Below are 20,775 nucleotides of genomic sequence, written 5' to 3'. Positions count from 1 at the left end.
TCCTCTTCCTGCCACTCATCCTGGTACGGAGGCCGCAGACGGCGGTCGCGGTGCGGCCCCTGCCCAAGTGGCCTACAGCCTTTCGAGAGGGGGCAGAACATCACGAGGAGAGGTGCCAGTCTGATGCAGTGTGGGTCTGATCTGTGAGGCTACACAATGAAGCCCAAGAGTGCCGTGGCGGTGCAGTCTAACAAACTAGATAAATATGCTGTCCCGAAGCAGACTCCACAGGAGGAGGGGGCTCAGGAGGGACAACCTGGCGACGGTGAGCCGTCCCTCACATCCATAATGGCTGTAATCCAGGGACTGGGAACCACCCTTGAAACGAAAATTTATAAAATGTCCATTGAAATGAACTTGATGAGAGCGGATATGCACAAAAGAGCGGACAAAGTTAAAACTAATGAAGCTAACGTCCTGGAACTTCAGACCTGTACGAAAAAGCTTGAGGAACGGGTCAACACCCTGACTCATCAACACCGTCAAATGGCCCTGAAACTCGAAGATCAAGAAGGGCGGGCCCGCCGCAGTAACGTTAGAGTGGTTGATGTCCCGGAGGACGTGGAGGGGCCGAGCATGGACCTTTTCCCTGAAGATCTAATTCTAAATCACCTCAATCCGAAGCGGCTCTCCTCACTTTTCACCACTGAGACGGCGCACCGGGCGCCGATCCCAAAGCCTAAACCGGATGCGGCCCCCAGGACTATTATCACAAAAATCCTCAACTATAGAGACCGCGATGCAATATTGCAGGCAGCTCGAGTCCAGGGAGATCTACAATACGAAAATTCGACTAGCCGCTTCTTCCTGGATTTTACACTTAAAGTCCAGCAGGAGCGACGCTCCTTCGAGGGGGTGAAGGCAGTTCTCCGGCAACGAGGAATCAAATATATGATGTTCTTGCCAGCGAAGCTCAAAGTAATAGCGGACGGAAAATCACTCTTCTTCGCCACCCCCATGGAGGTGCAGGACTGGCTGGATGGAAAGGCAGCGCAGAAGAAGACATCGGGAACAGGGGGTGGCTGGAGAGAGAGACATGCCCGATCGTCTGACTCAACAGGAGAACGATCGGACTTGGAAAGGTGCAGCCTGCACTCCTGGAGATCAAGATCAAGTAGCCCGGGATTGCCAGTAACCCAGAGGGACGGACTGAATCTGGTTTCCTGAGCTGGAGTTGATGAGACTATATCGACAATCCGTAATATATAATTTGTCTTGTTGATAAAATGTAGGGGGGGGTTGCCCGTAAGGCTCAGACTAGTAGAAAGGTGGCACCTCTGAATCTTGAACAAACTCCATACGACGTTGGGGGTGTACCGGACTAAAAAGCTGACTTTGCATCGCTAAGGGTCCTGCAGGATCCGGGCAGCAGGGGGGTGGGGGGGGGGGGACAATGTTGTCTGCGATAGGACAGTGACCCTCTTGGGATCTCAAACGTTGTAAAACTTCGTAAAGTAACAGGGGGGGGGGGGGGGCTCTAGCAGCCGGAGTTGGTACTAGCCCACTTTCCCGTGTCATTGTTGACTTGTTTCTAGGACGATAGGCACTCTGCTAGTTGGGGATGTGGGTAATTTCAAACCTACGTGGCAGGGTAGCGGGGGGGGGGAGCGGGGGAGGATTAAGGGTCAAATGTGTTGTATATTGTTTTTGTTGGTTTGGGAGGAGAGGGAACGGGACGATTGCATACCGGTCATGTAAGCTACTATAGTCGCTAATCGTTGGTACTGCGTTTGCCCCAGGTTGTGCAGAATTGTCCATTGTCACAATAAGTACACACTGGGATAAAAGTCTAAAGCTATTGAGTTGGAACGTCAATGGGTTGGGGGACAAAATAAAAAGGAGTATCGTGCTCCAACATATAAAGCGCCACCTCCCGGATGCCGTCCTGCTCCAGGAGACGCACCTGATCAGCAATAACTGTAAAGCACTTAACAGGTGGGGATACACAATGATGGCACACGCTGGTTTCACATCGGGGTAGGCATCTTAACCAGACGCACTTTTCCACTAAATATCCAACATACCTGGACCGACCCACTGGGGCGCTTCGCGGCGATCTAGGGACAATGGGAGGGACGCACACTCACATTGTTAACAGTTTACATCCCACCAGGTCTCCAAATTCAATCCTACAAAGATCTGGGTGCACTCCTGCTCTCCTTACCGGAGGGGCAACTTATAATTGGGGGGGGGGGGGATTTCAACTCGGTTGTATCAGGCCAGATGGACCTACATCCGCCACGAGACATAAGTGCTGGACAAACCTGGCTCCCTAACTTTATACAGGCATTTGGCCTCTGACCTCTGGAGACGGCGCCACCCGACCCTCAGGAGTAAACATTCCTTTTGGGATCACACCATACTCTCTCCAGGATAGATTATATCCTCATGCCTCTCCACTACAACATGGCCACGCAGGAAATCAAACACCTGACACGGGGCATTTCAGATCACTCCCCTCTGTGGGTCCACCTCACTGTTGGGGAGCAAAAGGTGGGCTATACTGCACCGATAAATCCTTGGTATCTTCATAACTGAGAAACCAAAGCCACTATCACCGTGCCATTGACAAATACTTCTTGGAAAACTAGGGCACAGTGGACTCCCCCACTACTCTGTGGGAAGTGTTTAAAATGGTAATCAGGGGACAAGCCCTCTCAAATATAGCGGGGATGCGCAAAGAAACAACAAATGGTCGCTATCGAACGTGACCTCCTCCGCCTTGAGGAGATAGCGAAAGATGGCGAGGACCAGGCTGCCATTCATCGCATGCAAATTAAAGCAGCTGATTACAGAGCAATAGCAACTGACGCTGCGAAAACTCTTGCAAGAGATAGGGACGGACGCTTATACGATCAGGGAGACAAAGCGGGCAAAATGATAGCCTGGCTGGACAAAAAAAGAGGGCGCAGAGATTAGTATCGGAGCTACAGAGCAGTGCAGGCGCTGTTCTTACAGAGCCTCACGACATAGTTCGCTGTGCACTTCGAACGGGTGTCCGAAAGGGGCACGCAACTTTCGGAAGAGGACTCCTCCAAATTACTTGCAGACATCCAGCTGCCTACCCTCTCTGACTCGGACCGAGAGGCATTAGAGAGCGCACTAACTAATGATGAATTGGCTAAGGCAATAAGAGACCTCCGACCGGGCAAGGCATTGGGCCCTAATGGTTTACCAATTGAGCTGTACAAGCTCAAACCGGATAGAGTGAAGCCCTACTTAAATCGTATGTATGAAGACAGTAGAGAGGTGGTACTACTGCCAAGAGATCAACGTATCGCCACGCTGGTGGCCATCCCTAAAGAGGGGAAGCCAAAAGACAAATGTGCATCATATAGACAGATTTCCCTGTTAAACGCAGAACCCAAAATACTTGCCAAGCTTTTAGCAAATAGATTCCGGCCAATAATAGCTAAACTGGTACACCCAGATCAATCGGGTTTCATGCCGCACCGCAATACTGCCCTTAACCTGCAACGTCTTCACGGGGTGTTGGGGCGCTGCTCCACTATTCAAGAGGATGCAATAGTAGTGTCATTGGACGCAACAATGGCTTTTGACACACTGGAGTGGGCATACCTAATGGCGGTACTAAAAAAGATGGGCTTTGGCCCTAACTTTCAGATGGGTGCAGCTCCTTTATACCGTTCAGCCCAAGTAGTGGTAAACAACAAACTCTCTGAAGTATTCACACTCGGTAGGGGGACGAGACAGGGTTGTCCACTCTCACCACTGCTCTTTGCGCTATCCCTTGAGCCGCCCGCGGCCTGGATACGCCGGGATTCCTCTATCAGAGGACTTAAATGGGCAGAAGGGTGGGAGGACCGGATCTCCTTATACGCAGACTACATCCTACTATATCTTGCTTCCCCTCAAAAGTCACCAAGGGTGGTGCTGGATATATTCACCAGTTTCAGAAGGAACTCCGGTTTTAAAATTAACTGGAGCAAATCGCTATTATACGTCCTGCATGGGTGTCCCCCTTCCATACCAAAGGACTGCCCCATTCAAATAATCGCAGAAGGGTTTAAATACCTTGGTATATTTATTACAAAGGATGCCAAGACCTGCTACGAGTGGAACCTACTCCCGCCACTGCAGAGGTTCAGACGTGATACCAAGACCTGGAAATCACTCCCCTTGTCGCTCCTAGGACGGGCAGCACTTTTTAAAATGATGGCATTGCCACGCTTCCTCTATGCCCTCCAGAACTACCCAGTCCCACAGGCATGTTTTAAAGACATTGAAGCTATACAAAGGGACCTATTATGGGATGGGAAACCGCGCATAGCACTCCAAAAGCTAACTCTTGGTTGGTACGATGGGGGTATTGCCCTCCCTGACATAAGGAAATACTACTGGGCAGCACACCTGTCCGCTATAAACCAGTGTACGTACAGCAATGGGGATGCCCCTGCCTATTGTATGGATAAGTGGACTTTCCCGGGTGGAGACTTTATGAGGGCACTTTACTCTAAACCAACCAAATTTCGCCTCACAGGGCCTCCCAGACATTCGGTACAACTTTGGCATGTAGTCAACCGTAGCTTGGGGTGGGCCAACAGACTCACACTTGCAACTCCACTCTGGGACGCTGAGTGTCTTGGCACGTTGGGGCGGTCTAAGGGGTTTGACAAGTGGGACCTCATAGGTATCTCCCATATAGGAGACCTCTGGGGACCACAAGGAGTGGTGTCCTTTACTTCACTACAGCAGACACATGAACTGGCACAATCAGAATACTTTAGATATCACAAGTCAGACACTCCCTTCAGGCTAACATCCCAAGTGGGTCATCGCTATCGGAGTCCTCCCCTCTTGAGGACAGACTACTTGATGGACACCTGCCAGAGAATGGCCTATCCCTTACATACAAAAGCTAATACACCACACTCCAGATCCTTTATTGGCACTGAAAGAGAAATGGGGGAGGGACGGTCTAGAAATAGATGATGAGGAATGGCAAGAAGCACTCTCTTTCCCTAAGAAAGTCGCTATCTCAGCAAAACTAAAACTTATCCAATTAAAGATTCTACACAGGGTGTAGCTCTCTGGGCGACGACCAGTCCTATTGGGCAGGAGTAATGATGGGACGTGTAGGAGGCAGTGTGGCCTAGAGGGGACCTTTCTACACATACTCTGGGAATGCCCACTAATCCAAAACTACTGGAAATAAGTGCACAAGTGTATGAGCACAGTTTGGGGGGGGGTTAACCTTAGACTTGAGGCCAAAAGAGGTCTCCTAAACATCTGGGAGCCCACAGATTTGAATGCAAAGGGCAAAACCTGGGTGACGCTTGTACAGATGGTAGCCAAGAGAAATCTAGCGAGACTCTGGGGAGCAGCGGCGTCACCGACACTCGAGGCCTGGAAAGACGACCTGGACTGGTGTATGGCACGGGGAAAAATGGTGTATGTGGCCCGTGGCTGTCCCCGAAAATGGATAGCGCTCTGGACTAAATGGAATGTATTTCGTGGAAATGTGTGTGAACCCCCATATGTCAGAACACAAAAAGGAAGGGTCAGAGGGAATGTTTAAAGACCTGGACAGACTCAATCCCCTATTCAATAGTCAATAATACAAAAAAGAGTCTATCAGTCTAAGTGTTGAACAAGGTCAACAAAGAGATAGATGTAGATGTAAAGCATGAGAGAAAAACCTTAGAGTGCCGATTGGTTGTAAAGGATTTCCATCAATAACCAGTGATTGGTAGGTGTCATCATCTGGATATCCGACCTTCCCACCACTATAAACCACTCCAATCTGGAGTATTATGTGTGGTAACGGTGTTAACCAGAGCACTTGGATAAAGCCCGGGGAGGGGGAAGGAAAGAAGACAGCCAAGTCACTAGCTTAGGCAAGATGTGCAGGTATATCCCGAAAAATGATATATGAAATATGAACGGTGCAGTGCAGTAAAGTGAAAATGTTAAAAAAGGATTTAGAGGAAGAAGGTAGTTTAATGCAAGATATTCCTACTAATCCTTAGTTAAAATGGTGCAGAAACAGCTTTTAACAAATAGGCTGTATAACAATGTGGTCAACATGTTTCAGCCTGCTTGACGATACAATCAGAGTAGGGAAAGAGAAGCTGTGATCCGACCGGCTTCCGGCTAGTCATAAATAATCAAAGGAGGAGGGATCACTAGTTACTGGCACCAGGGTTCAGGTGGTTGTCTCTGGTATAGGTAAAAAACCCTCAATCACGTCAAGAATATGTTGGGGCGGTATATCTTGGTTCTCCGCCTTTAAATACGTGATAGCATCATCATTGGGTTGATTCCATGCATCCTCCACCCGGAGGGAACCACTGAGTTTTCCAGCAGTGATCAGGGAAAAAAATGATAAAATAAAAAAGTGAGGAGTGCTCAAGTGAGTGATAAAAATGAGTTGTTCCTCATGCTACCTATAAAAAAACTTTATTCTGATAGGTGCTGGGGAGACGTTAAAAAAGGTCAAGTTGCAGGTTGGATGAGTAATGGACCCTCTGCGACTTTAAACGTGGTGATTGGTCGACATGTTTCAGCTCATACAAAGCCCAAAGGTCAGGGAGCTTTCTTCAGGACCACAGGTGAATAATGTGAATTGAGGAAATACATCAATTAGAAGTTCCAAGGTTGATTCAGATGGACTTCAACAGGACTAATACCTATATACAGAGAAAAACCTTAATGATTCAAAGGGGTAGAAGGGTAGATAAGGTGCCAAAAGGAGTTAAAAATGGAAGAATATAAAAGCAAATATAAATGGCAAGTCTTTATATACTTATTGGTATACATTTTGATCTGCAAGTGAAGTTGCGAACCATCGCTCTTACTTAGGAGAGTAAACAGCAATGTCCCTAGGAGACAACGACTGGTGAAAGATAATTCAAACATACATCAATAATTCAGACATACATGTAGAATAAATATATATGTAGCGAAGACTGCTCGTAATGTACGCGTGTTCAAACCGCAAGGAAACTGTTTAGCCATACCTATTGGGAGTTAGGGAAAGGAGTGGTTCCTTAGGTCTAACGTTTTGTGGTTGTAAACAGGGGAAAGAATTAATAATGAAGGAGGGCGCGCTATTTGAAGAAATGTTTCAATTGTGCCTCTAGTATGGAAATAGCGTGCAATATTAACTGAAAAATACCTGAATGTTTCAAAGTACGAACTCCGTACGAAGATACAAGGCTGCGTTAATACTAGACAATGAAAGAAAAGAAAAACACACATTACAAGGGGAATTCCCCAGGTTAACGTTACGTGTCTTCCAAAGGCTGTAGAGGTGAAGGTCTCCGTACCGTATGGTCCGCTACGACTTGTGCTGACTCTAGTTTCCTGTATGCGCACGTAGGCATAGGGGTGTGTCTTAAATAGTTAATGACATAGAAACAGTGAAAGGACTGGAGAGGGCCGTCTTGTTAGCACGAGAAGTAAGGCTCACCTCACCCGGAATTGACTCAGGTTTAAAGGAGGCCCCGCCCTATAGAAAATATGGGGGGGAATTGAAGAAACTATTAAACCCCAGCGGTGGAGAGTTCTCGATTATTAACAAAAAATAGGACCTAAATGCATAGTCCTTTTACACGCTCTGTTGAAACATCTGTTGTGATTTCCCCCAACTAGCAGATATGGCAACCCAGAGGGCACAGTATCGAATGCAGGTATACAAGTCAATACGAAGACGTAAGCGCTCCAATAAAGATGTAGCATACGATATGCGGTTTGCTAGTATAAAATAACAACAATGACATTGATTGGCCACGGGTCGACGAATGGGGATGCGACTTCACGCATCTGAATGATTTTTAATACCGAAGATCCGGCTTACCCGTTACCTCCCAAACGGCTCAGACCTGCTCCGAGGTACCGACGGAGAGGTAGGGTATCGGATCTCTTCTATTTTTAAAATGCCAGATTACAAACCGTATACTAGCAAACCGCATATCGTATGCTACATCTTTATTGGAGCGCTTACGTCTTCGTATTGACTTGTATACCTGCATTCGATACTGTGCCCTCTGGGTTTCCATATCTGCTAGTTGGGGGAAATCACAACAGATGTTTCAACAGAGCGTGTAAAAGGACTATGCATTTAGGTCCTATTTTTTGTTAATAATCGAGAACTCTCCACCGCTGGGGTTTAATAGTTTCTTCAATTCCCCCCATATTTTCTATTTCCTATAGGGCGGGGCCTCCTTTAAACCTGAGTCAATTCCGGGTGAGGTGAGGCTTACTTCTCGTGCTAACCAGGTAAGCACTAGAGATATGGTTATAAACCTGGCCTAAAACTTACTTGTTCATCGTGAGAGAGTATGTCTAATGTCAAAACCTTACATTGTGTTCTTTTTGGTTTTTGCGTATTTTCACAGATAAACTTATAGACAGTGCACGAAGAAGTCATACACCACAAAAGGTTGTATTTTAAATATTCACTGTTCCTTTTTCACACTTTATTGATGCAGTAGCAATAGTTTACAAGGTCCTGACGAAAGCCATTTGACCATGGGGTCAAGCAGGCTGAAACATGTTGACCACATTGTTATACAGCCTATTTGTTAAAAGCTGTTTCTGCACCATTTTAACTAAGGATTAGTAGGAATATCTTGCATTAAACTACCTTCTTCCTCTAAATCCTTTTTTAACATTTTCACTTTACTGCACTGCACCGTTCATATTTCATATATCATTTTTCGGGATATACCTGCACATCTTGCCTAAGCTAGTGACTTGGCTGTCTTCTTTCCTTCCCCCTCCCCGGGCTTTATCCAAGTGCTCTTGTTAACACCGTTACCACACATAATACTCCAGATTGGAGTGGTTTATAGTGGTGGGAAGGTCGGATATCCAGATGATGACACCTACCAATCACTGGTTATTGATGGAAATCCTTTACAACCAATCAGCACTCTAAGGTTTTTCTCTCATGCTTTACATCTACATCTATCTCTTTGTTGACCTTGTTCAACACTTAGACTGAGACTCTTTTTTGTATTCTTGAACCCCCATATGTCCCCTCCCTTGACGAACCATTAACGCCCTGAAATCAACAAACTGAACATCGCAGTAATGTACGAGAAGTTAATGTATAATGCTACTGCCTGTTAAAGATGCTGTGCCATAGGACATGGTAATGATAGATTGTACAACATGACCTTTTTTGAAATATAAAAAAAAAAATCGTAACAAATTCACACACAAAAGCAATCAGAGCTAATCAGGACATTTTGACACTTGTAAAATGTGAGACTGACATATTATAACAGGGTACAAAACAGTCTATAACAATGTATTCAGCGCTGCTTACGTTTCGCCATTTCTGAGATACGCTGTAAGGTCTGACCAAACGTAAAGGATCTACAACCATGCACAAGAAATTAGGAACATGTATTCTTCAGTTTGTTTCAGTACATCAAACTTCACCACCATGTCTCACATGTTCACGACGTGTCCCTAAACTAAAAGAAGGTTATGTGCCTCCTGTGGACAAGAGGCACAAAGTAAGAAGCAGTTTCTACGTTTAGAGTGCACCTTACACAAGACACACAACCAGAGTTTAGTCAACAATGGTACACATGCAGAGATCATTTCAATAAAGGTACTCTGAACCACTTTGGAATTCTATTGTAGGGCTGAGCATTTGAAGATAACCACAAGAACCAGGTATGTGCTCTTCAGCATCGAGGAGTCAGTGTATTTTACTCGTGGGACAGTATTCTTGAAGGAGGAATGTATATAAAACACATTCATGGTCTGAGAGCAAACAATACTGCCAAGAACATCAGAGGGGAGAATCAAAATAACATTCCCAGTTTGAATGGGCTTAGAGCAATTGACGCAGTACCAAGTACTATGCTTCTGCCTAGATTGACAAGCCTCGTCAGACCATGAAGGATGTGATGTCACCACGGAGTCACAGTAACACTGATGCCTTCTACTTAATAACTTTAGATGAGAGACCAAGATACTAACACTAAGCACACTAAAGAATGTGATGAGCCGCAGAAAAAAGTGTTACAGAAACACACACAGAATTCTGTTGGAGTGCATGGTCCCAGAGGTCCAGAAACACTCAGTAGGGTTCACAAGAGATTTCTGCTGTCTAAAAGAACAATGGCTGGTTGATGGTGTAGGACTAAGATGTAGGAGCACTAGCTGTGGTGCCATCTTTCCCTGCTAAGCAAAAGTAGGTTGTGCTGCTGGGAGAGAACTGTGAAATTCTAAGGACGAGGTTGAAGGTCCGAGATGGAATTATAAAGAAAAACTCTGGATCACCTCCCTGAAAGCATCAAATAGCTTTGTTACATGCTCCATGTCTACATTTTCTAGTTTCCTCAGTGCTAAGACACCTCACTAAATGTTAAAGGTGAACAGGTGGGATATTGCACCTCCGAGATATTACCCTGCACACACCACTCTAGATAATGTGATAACGTTCAACTTGTATTTCCAGATTTTTTTTTTTTAATTAATGTTACACTAAAAACAAATAAAAGCTTTAAAAAAAAATCTGTATCCCTTCCCTTCACAAACCTGACAATTCTGCTGAAGCATAAGAATGTCAAAGTAAGCAACTTAGGGAGCGAATAAATATAATCAATCTGATTCCTGGCCATACCTTGAGATAATCACTCTTTGAATGCTGAGACGGGAACTGCAGCAAAACCAAGTGACTGAGCGGCAGCTCAACAGCTGCAGCTTTACATTGGCTTGTCAGTTATTAGTACTACAGTCATCAGAAAGTGGAAAGAAGTTTGAACTTGCCACTTGCATGAAAAGCAATGGAAGGTGAGTATTGATAGCACGCAAGCAGCTCCATGGAACATGTGAGACATGCTGGCAGTCCATTAAAAGCCTTTATCTTTTAGAGCACTGCCACGATATACCGTAAGTGTCCTAACATGTTCTTTAGGCAACCCAAGTCCATTTTTAACAATTTTTAGATGGAATACTACTTACAATCCCTAAATATTAAGCAGACTAGAAGCAGGAATACTTACTTAGAAAGACACCAGGCTTTTCCAAAACCTTTTTATGTAGCTGTCACTAATGGCATTTCTGTTCAAAGTTATTTTATTTCAATAGAAAGGATGTCAAGGTCTTTCTTTTTAATGGAAGAGATACAAGGAATAAATGGACTGAATGACTCATGCAGTCAAGTATTCATGGAGAGTGGATCATTGTAAAGTAACATTTATTTACAATAGGAAAATCCCTTCACTGTCCTCCCTCCTCCCACCACATTGAATGTCTAAGCTATTCTTTGTACTAAATTAGCACTGCCAAGGTTTTGCTATTGATCAAGAAAGCAACATTTACTACCTCAAGAATTGATGCAAAATTTCTTTCAAACGTTGTCGACACTCATCCCTATTTAAAATGAAAACACAGTTGACAATGCAGCAGCAAAACTAAATTTAAGGCAGAAAATGATATCAACAATAGGTTTGTTTATGTTTTCAGTATCCTAATTTCCACAAATGCGGTGAACGGTTATAGGTGTCTGTCGACCTTGGGTTCGATACAGTCCAACTGATTTCATGTCTGTTCATTTCTATGACACTTATTTTTTCCTTTGGCTCATTGATTTCTTTAGCAAGAGGGTTCGTACTTTGGCCAGTCACCTAATGTTGCTAAGTAGAGGGTATGGAATGGTTTCTTTCTGTAACTGCATGGTGACATCCTTCATAGTCCACAAGTCCAAAGTCTTTGTTTGAACACTTACACAAGGGTGATTTGAAAATATCAAAATGTTCTGAGTTTGATTTTGCCAGATTAATTGTGGATATTTTGGTATTAGATATTTACCATGACAATATCCAGCATTTGTTGCTTTTCCAAAAAACTGCACTAAAAACAAACTTGATCCCAACTCTTTCCATTAGCCCCTTTCAACTCTGTTTAACAATTTAAAGATAACAGTTTAATTTGATAACATCCTGTATGTATTCATGAAATACATACAGGTATTTTCTACATTACACCGCCCAAATAAAGAATCATGAGGAATAAGTTATTACATTACCTTTATTATCATAGTTCCCCTATCACTATTGGCTAAATATGAGAATTATATACGAGAGAACAGCTTGGCATCTGCATGCCTTTTTATGTGAGATAACAGAGATTAAAAGTCGAAGAATGGTTACAAAACGAACTTTCTTTCGAAACCAATTATTTTGGTATCTTACAAGGTCAACAGTTTATACAGTGACCATGTGATTTGGATCCAGCTATTTCAAATGGGACTAGAAGACACAACCTATCCTTCAAAAGACAGGTGAACAGTAAAAACCAATGGCGTAGGGCTAAAACAATTTTATGAATAGAAGTTTTCACACATGTCTGTAGCATTACAGAGGACATGGCAAGATGTGGAATGTACAAGAGTTTAAAGTTTACATGTGTCACAAAGTTAGGCTAAAAAAATGTAACAGATGGCGAAGAGAAAATATTTGGAGGGTGGAGGAACAATGCAAAGTATAGATTTGCTGGTAAGGAAATGAATCTTAGACTTGCATGATTTATTCATAATCTTTTTTTCATGGATTGAAAAACATTATCTATTGAATATACAAAAAAGATGACAAATTTAAAAGGCTCAAATCTCTCGTAACTTCCGAAATACACCAGCACGCAACTAACCGGTCAGAAACCCTTACAAACGGGTCTCGCACAGATCAAGGTACAGCAAGTTTGTCCTCATCCACCCTTGGAAAAGCCCTCGTAGGTCTGAGGTCCGTTTGACAATGGTGGTACCTCTGGCTGGCGTATTCCAGTGACACTCCTAATAATACACTTACAAACTGGACCAAGAGATATTGGACCATGGCTCATATCGTTAAACTACTAATGACTGTTACTTTATGTGTAAGGGGAATCGATATCATGAAGTCGTACAAGAAGGCAATGCTTCAATAGGTGAAGAGTTCTGAACTTACAAAGAAAGCTTGAAAGTAAGTTGGTGAAGCGATCCATTACCACTAGGAAAGAATATTCTTAATGTTGAAGTATAGAAAATGGATTTTAAATACAAATCTATTCTGAAAGTTGATCCAAATTATTATTTCCAAAGCAATTTTTGCTTTATAGTGAGCACTGCTGTCAACAAGCCAAGCAACCAGGGCAAGTCTAAAGTGATAACCTTTGCCGATCGCCCAAACTTCAAACATGTATGAAAACTGCATGTTAAACATCTATAAAGACTGCAATCTATAGATATCTTGGTGTGTGTTTCAAGCCTAAGGATCAAATCATGTGCACCTCAGATCCTTGGAAAGCAAGGATGCTCCCCTAAAGTACACATTTCAGACACTATCCTGAAACCTTGCAAGTTGATATTGAACATCATTCTTATAAGAGGTAAGAGAAATTACTACCAATATTTATGTTCTGAGGACATTTTGGGGGCAATTTAACACTTGGCTAAGCAAAACTAAGTGCAACCTCAACAGATCACTCTTCCTACTGCCACGGTAAGCAAATCAGCCTACAATGCACATGACGGGAAAAGGTTCTAGCCCAAAGTGCTGTCATCTTTAGCTAATGTTTTAAATTAAATCACGCTATCCAAAAATCCCTTAAAGGCACACTCCTGCAGATACCCGATACAATGATAGACCTAAACAAGCCCTGGCACACATTAGTAAATTATTTGCTATTACAGCTTACATTTTAGCCACCATAGGACCAACATCTCTTGTATTGATGATCCCACAATAGTTTGGTTCTTCCAAGCTACTGCAATCTCAGGCCTTCCGTTAATTTGTCAAATCATGAGAATCTGAAAATACATTATTTCCACCTTTCTGTTTGAGTGTTTGATTTGGGAGAAGTTTGATGGTTGTGTAAGTACAAGAGATAGAATTCTTCCTGTCATTTTTAATTCTATAGACACAAAACCCTGGCCCACTTTTTAATCCAACGCATATTCCTTGGATCTGTATGGGTATAGTGTGTGAGTGGCAGTTGGGCCTGACACCCATGGGCTTCATACATGCAGAGTTGTGCTTAATTTTTTTTCTCTTAAATGTTTGCAAAGTTTAACATTCGCAAATATTAGCAATAAGTGTGTCAACTATCATTGGTCGACATGGCACATGGTCCTTAACTTCAAAATGTGCAAATATTCAGATACCAATATCACTGCTGCTGCTTGCATATTGGATAAATGACTTTTGCTTAACACAAAAATGATTGAACAGGAATTCACCTAACCAGAAAAAGGGACACAGAGTCAAGCACGTTCAGGAGTTGGAGTTCTTCATCCAGGAAGAAACCTATTGGGGTTATAGTCTTACCGGCACAAGTGACTGCAATTCAATGCCTTTTACACATTCACAAATTTGACATGCAGAAAGGTGGTGCAATAAAGAGCCTCCCCAGTTAGTTGGCTCCAATTGGTCTAGGGAGCCCAAGATTTCAAAGGCGCAAGGGTTTGACTACGGCTCTATCTTAAGTCAATTACAAGAGATTTGCCAATAGTTTAAATTATGGTGACTTGGCAGTGGTGATGTTTTGCCTTTTTGAGGCCTGAAAAAAAACCAAGGATATATAAAAAGAGGCACTCAATTTGAGCACATTGCCTTATACCACTCATTGGCCACTTGTAGCACTGACATTCACCTTATAAAGAAGGTCGTGTGTGTCTGTAGACAGGATGCATCATGAACACTAATCTGTAACTAATTAAGAGGCTAATTGTTAAAAACATTTAGTTAACGAATGTGCCTCTTCCATTAGCAGCAGGGGAATGGTGTTCCTGATCTTGGATACCAAGATGATAATATATCTGCATTCCACTGTGGCCAGCCCAAATGCCAGGATGGGTAATACCATCTTTTCATTAGAACAAAGACTGGGTTTTGATAGGGAATGCTGGAACTTTTACTCTTAGTAGCTTTAGAACTAAGACTTACACAGGGAGTCCTATAGCAACCTAATACTATTGAGGAATGAGTTATAAATATGCGATCCCTTTTAGTGGAATTGGAGAATGTGGGAAAGGCAAACTATGATAGTATATCTCAATATGTAATGTTCCTTCTGGATAGTAACGAGGGTGGTTTCTAAAACTATGATGCACTTCCTAATTCATAGTAGGGCAGTATTGAAAACAAAGGGGAAAAAAATGCACTACCTAGAACTTAAATACCCACCCAGAGGTTTCGACCAGAAAGTCAAGTTTCAATTCATTTTGAGTCAAACTAGCACGCTAAAATAGAAGGAAAGGTCCATACTAACATCTAAATCTGGGTGTGTTTGTGTGCTGCAATCATGGACAGTGGTGCATTTTCTATTGCCGAGCTGCTCTTGGGAGGATGTTAGTGCGACGGGGGGGGCTTGTTGGGTTAGGGTTTCCTCATGGTTTCTTGTCATCTGTATTGCTAGTCATTTTTGCTTGATTTAATTACTTAAATGTCAAAGTCATAATGATGTACGTTTATTATGCAGAAGTTACTGGGTTACAGAGCTCTGCTCCATATGTGCTATTTGCGGAATAAAATCTGTTTTACAAAAAATCCAAATCTGAAAAGAAATATAAAAACCTTCTGTGGCATTTGAAATTTTAATGACACCATGGTCCACGTGTGACTGCACCTTATGTTCAAATACATGAAATCAAAACACTATATTCTAACCCCTGGAAACTTAACATTTTTAAGTTCCTGCACTCTGGTATTAGGGCCTCTCCCGTATAGCAACTCTAATGGAATCTCACAACTGTAAGCTTTAAGGGGTCTTTGGCAGGATGCAGAGGGACATGATTAAATAGTGCATTTGCACTGGGCACATTGTCAGTCTGGTGTGCGTGATTATAGGGGGACAGGGATCCATTCTGGATCTTCTTTGTGTAGATGGTATACAACATGGAGTAAGGAGAGAGCCTCCCAAACAGGGATGTACATTGCAGTAATATTTCTGAGGTCCTCTGAAGTGGACTAGGCTCTTATGAGAAGGAGGGAGGGAGGGAGGGAGAAGGGGGGAGGGAGGGAGACCGGTGTTGCAATGAAGTTCAGGGACAGTCCCTGCCCCGTTCCTGCTTCATTCATCCAAAGGTTATTGCAGACAGTTGTGTGGTAGATGAATAGGAAGGCCCCATCCATTTTCTGTGCCTTGGACTCAGATTACTTTCAGTAAAGATCCCGGTTCCCCCCACTTCCTGCTTAATTTGACTGACAGATTGTAGCCTCATCAGTCTGGGGCTGAAACCAGGTTCAGAGATGTATATGTGGGATCCATACCTAAAGCTGCAAAACTAGGATATATGCAGAGTAGAAACAGTGGTCAGTATGCAAGGATGAGCACCTCAATGTGGGTGGTCATGTTCCAGTGTGGGAAGCAATCATCCTTGACTGCGGGGTTATTTTTGAGTGGAGACAACATGAGCAAGACCCTTGCAAGAAGAGCTGTAGATGATCTGCAGAAGAAGGAACTGCCTCGTGGGGAAAAGAGGAACGCTGGTCAGCCTTCCCAAGAGAAGAGCCTATCTTACTTCTATAATAGCACAGCTACCTGGTGCCTGAGGATCTATGTAAAGAACTTGCATCTGCCTCAAGGCAACAGGCCAACTGGCTGTGAGAGGGGTCCCGATAGTGTGCCGGTACAGGAGGATGCTGTCTTGACAAAGACTTACAGCTGTGTTACCTAACTGGAACTATTTTCATATTTGTTGCCAGTGTTACAAGCTGGACAACAGTTCATTCCACTGGTATTTGTTTGTGAACTATCAGTGACAATGGCGTTAAAGGATTAAGGTTGCTATTACCTAATAACCGACTGGGCTTACCTTCTTCTGTGGGGTTAAACCCACAAATTTCACAAATACACCGCACCCACTTATTCATCTCTTCTTCAGTGTCTGCAACCAGGTAAAATATTCTGTCAATGGTTTTAATGTCAAAGATAAAACTGTTTTCAAACTCCTTTTTGTTAAAAGTAAGTCCAGCATCCACTTGTTCGCACAAGTTTAGATCAATGATCCGTATTGGTTTCTTGGTGTGGTCATTTTTGTAGTACTCCAGTACATCCGGATCTCCTGTTAGACGTCCACTGCGAAGAATGAACCATCTCTTCTTCCAGGCCTAAGAAACAAAAGAATTTCCTTGTAATGAAAGCTGCAACTTCAAAGACATCTTAGTTTAGATTTTAAGTAAACAAATTAAAGCACAAGATTGAGCAGTAATTTTCAATGGCAATCACCCTATGACCCAAAAGTGTAACATGGCATCATAAATTAAAATAAATACCGAATTTTTAAAACCTGTTATTTTTCTAACCATGCAGTCGGCTGCCTTGTAATGCAGACAACACTGCAATTTTTGATCTGTAATGAGATTTAATTCACCCACAATTGGAGCATTCAGTACTATTTTATAACTAGGCACTATAAAGTAGAAGAAAAATACCTTCCACTTTGAACCATTTGCCAAATGACACTGCGTTAGAGGTGAGCGAGCCCAGAAATCATCTGGTTACTTCACTGAGGAAGCAGAGAAAACAAAGAGGACACATTGTGCCCGTTACACCTGCATTCTCAGTAAATTTCATCATCCATCCATTTATCCTCTGCATCCTTCCTGGTCTCTTCATCCACACTAGCCCCCTTCATTCATCCATCACCCATGTCTCATCTATCCTCCCTCATCTCCCTCCACCATCCTGACCTCTCCCTACTATACATCCAACCTTCCTTCCATGTAATCTTTCTCTCCATCGTTCTTTCCATCATTCCATTCTTTTAATCCATACATCCTTCTCTGAATCCATCCCTAAATGTTTTGTTTAGTGTTCTCTTGTATTTCCCCTGCCTTACAGCCCCATCATGCTATTCTCTTGCAGTAGTATTTATCAGCTCATGTCTGAAGACCATTATCTCTCCTTAAAATCTAATGAAACATCACATTTTAAAGGTCTTATGTCACAAACGCACATGCACCTCCAGAGAAGGTTTTTACAATACGCCACCATCGCAGCTGGGATACAAGCTACTATGTATAGGTTTGCCAATTATCGGCACTGGGTACCATGCAAAGCTACTAATTCCTCTTTCCCTCTGGAACCAAAATCATGCAGGACCCTAGCTCAGCTCAGGACACTCCCTTTGAATAGACACAATGTCAGACTATACACGGCTATCCTGACTGAGACCCCTGCGATTAGTCTCCAAGCTAAAACAAAGTGGTAATCTGCTCTAGTGCACCCTATGCAACAAAGAATGGATATACTGCAACCAAGTTATCATGCTCAAACAGTAGACAAATTAATTCATTTTAGGTTCCTACACCAGAAATACAGCACACCCCAAACATGTATCTCACATATTCAACACATTAAATGCCTAGCTCCAAACGCTGACTTTATAGACCTTGCATTTGAGTGTTACAGAATTGCAAATTTTGGGGTAAAGTGTTTAAAATCACCTCAAACATCATTGAAATTAAAATATCACCAACTCCTAAAGTAGCTCGCAACGACTTGTGTGGTAAAGGAATACGTTGTAAAGACATACGTGGTTCGGACCGCGTTGTTAAGGTACAGCGTGGTTCGAGCCACAATGTAAAGGCTGTTTCCCAATGTATTGAATTGAACATTTGGAAACCTACTAGTCCGCCCTTCCCTTGATCCAAAAATATTTGGCAACCCCTGCAGACTTACCTGCAAAGATGAAACCATGGTCATTAAGATACTGTTCTGGGAACCTACTTAAGTAATTATCGGATTAACAAAACAAGAGTAAGCAAATTGAATTCCTGTTGAGGTGTGCTAGTTTCTTCAAACCTCCCTTGAACTACTATTCAAGTCACAGGCATGGCTAGAGCTTTGCCTTGACACTGCCATGACTTGGACATTTACTATACTGCAGCTCGGGATTGACATATCTGTACTAATGATCGATTAATGTGCGATGCTCACGATGAATATAATGCTTTTACCTGGAACTTTTCTGTAATGTTTGAATTTTTTTTAAATAAAATATAAAAACAAGAAACACAAGTACATGCCATTGAGCAATGCGTATCACCCCTGCTAAAGAGGAGGGGGGAGGTTCATGAAGCCTCCGTCAGTGGAATACAATATGCCAGATTGAATTCTGAGGCAGCACAGAGAAATATGGCATGGGCAATTTAATGATTCCTCAAAAATATAGGAGAATAACAGATTATGAAATTTAGTGATATACATAATTTATAAATCATTAATACTGAATACATGCCTGCTTGGTGCGTCTACAATTATTTAGTCCACCTTTTCTTATATCGACTACCTCGACATGGCTTTTGACCCCAATTTGGTCATCTCTGGATTTCGAATGGTATGGCAGCCATATTGAAGTAATGACCACATAAATGTTTCCAGGTAACAGAAAAGATTGGCAAACAATTATTCCTTCTGGTCATTAGTCAAGCATAAAAGCGTGATATGCAAGGAATTTCTAAATTTAACATGCTACCAAATTTGCTTGGGTGAATCCAGGAAACACGATCTTAGCAGCTTAGAAGAGGCATTGATTGTCATCTAGGCAACTAGAGAGAGAGTGAGAAAAGAGGCGGCACTAGGAGAGGTGGCACAAAGATCAAAGGATGCAAGGGCGTAAAAAAAAGGGCAATACAGTGGCACACAGATCGAGAGAAGCAAGAGAGTGAGCAAACTAACAGTGGTAAAAAGAAAGCAAGCAGTGCAAAAAAGAAGCTGTGACATAAGAGAGAAACAGGCAAAACTGATGAGACTGAATGCAAGCACGAAACAGAGAATCAGAGGGGCCACAGGACAACGAGCCTGAGGCCCTCGACCGAACAGGAGGGGGTTCCGCAATAGTAGGGCCTTGGCGGAGGACCAGGCACAGGTAGGTTCACATTTAGGGCTCAACAGCTGCTACTTAATCCTCCTGGACGAAATGAACTCTGACTTACACAACGCATGAAGGATCCCACCCACAGCGCAGGACATCTGCTCTACCCTATCCTCACGAGGTTTGTTAGCAGCACCATAGATCAACTCATCCCCCTCACCTGGATGGGTCACTCCCTGGTCAGCTTCAACATGCACATCCCCCATTGACATGCCTCCACGCCATCCAAGACAATGCAGAGAAAGTTGAGCAGAATCTCAGAAGAAGCCTGGATCACAGAACTCCAAACCAAAAAAGTGCAACTTCAAGACGACCTCCTACGATCAATCACTCAATTCAATGCATATATCACCTACTCCAAGAACTCCTTGGCCCCTCTCAAAACCACTGCCAATTCCAGAACAAGACCACATGAGAGTGGGTATATGGAAGATTTCAGACTCTACAAGTGCCACTGCAGGCAGCTGGCACACTGCTGGAGACATTCTCTAGGTGACACGAAAGAAGAGTCTTCAAGTCAACCCTCCAACACTACTATCGCCAAACAAAGACACTATGCGCTCAGCTCTGACGGAATCGGAAACAGCTTGAACACCACCAAAAGAATCTTCGGGATAGTAAGACTTCACCTCCCCTGCTGTCAGCTACCACAATCACCCCCTCACAGGACCTCTGCAACGAGCTCTCCCACTTCTTCCATGACAAAATCAGCAATATCAACTTTTGCAAGTCAATCGGACCCATTCTCCCTCAATGTTTTCTAATCTGATGAGACAATTCACCCTGATATTATGGCCAGTAATCCCCACAACAGAACAGGCCTCAATCATGCGATCCATCTACTCTGGAACCCCTTCGGACCACTTCATGTTCACTAGAGGACTAAACCCCATCTGTTACACGCTCACCCCAAATCTCAACTCCCTCACCTCTGC

At 43.2% G+C, this 20,775-nt stretch overlaps 1 protein-coding gene across 2 annotated transcripts in view; it reads right to left on the bottom strand.

Annotated features, from left to right (window-relative positions):
• The window catches only part of GAB1 (GRB2 associated binding protein 1), a 323,032-nt gene that overhangs the window by 97,100 nt on the left and 205,157 nt on the right, over window positions 1-20,775 (bottom strand). For both annotated transcript variants that reach the window (XM_085641605.1, XM_085641604.1), the window contains exon 2: window positions 16,778-17,072. In XM_085641605.1, coding sequence (XP_085497731.1) covers window positions 16,778-17,072 — 295 coding nt within the window. The remainder of the gene's footprint in view (window positions 1-16,777; window positions 17,073-20,775) is intronic.

Source organism: Triturus cristatus, chromosome 2_2 (assembly GCF_964204655.1).
Source record: "Triturus cristatus chromosome 2_2, aTriCri1.1, whole genome shotgun sequence".
Lineage (NCBI taxonomy): Eukaryota > Metazoa > Chordata > Amphibia > Caudata > Salamandridae > Triturus > Triturus cristatus.
Note: the sequence above shows the minus strand (reverse complement) of the source record. Positions and strands in the feature narration are given on the sequence as shown.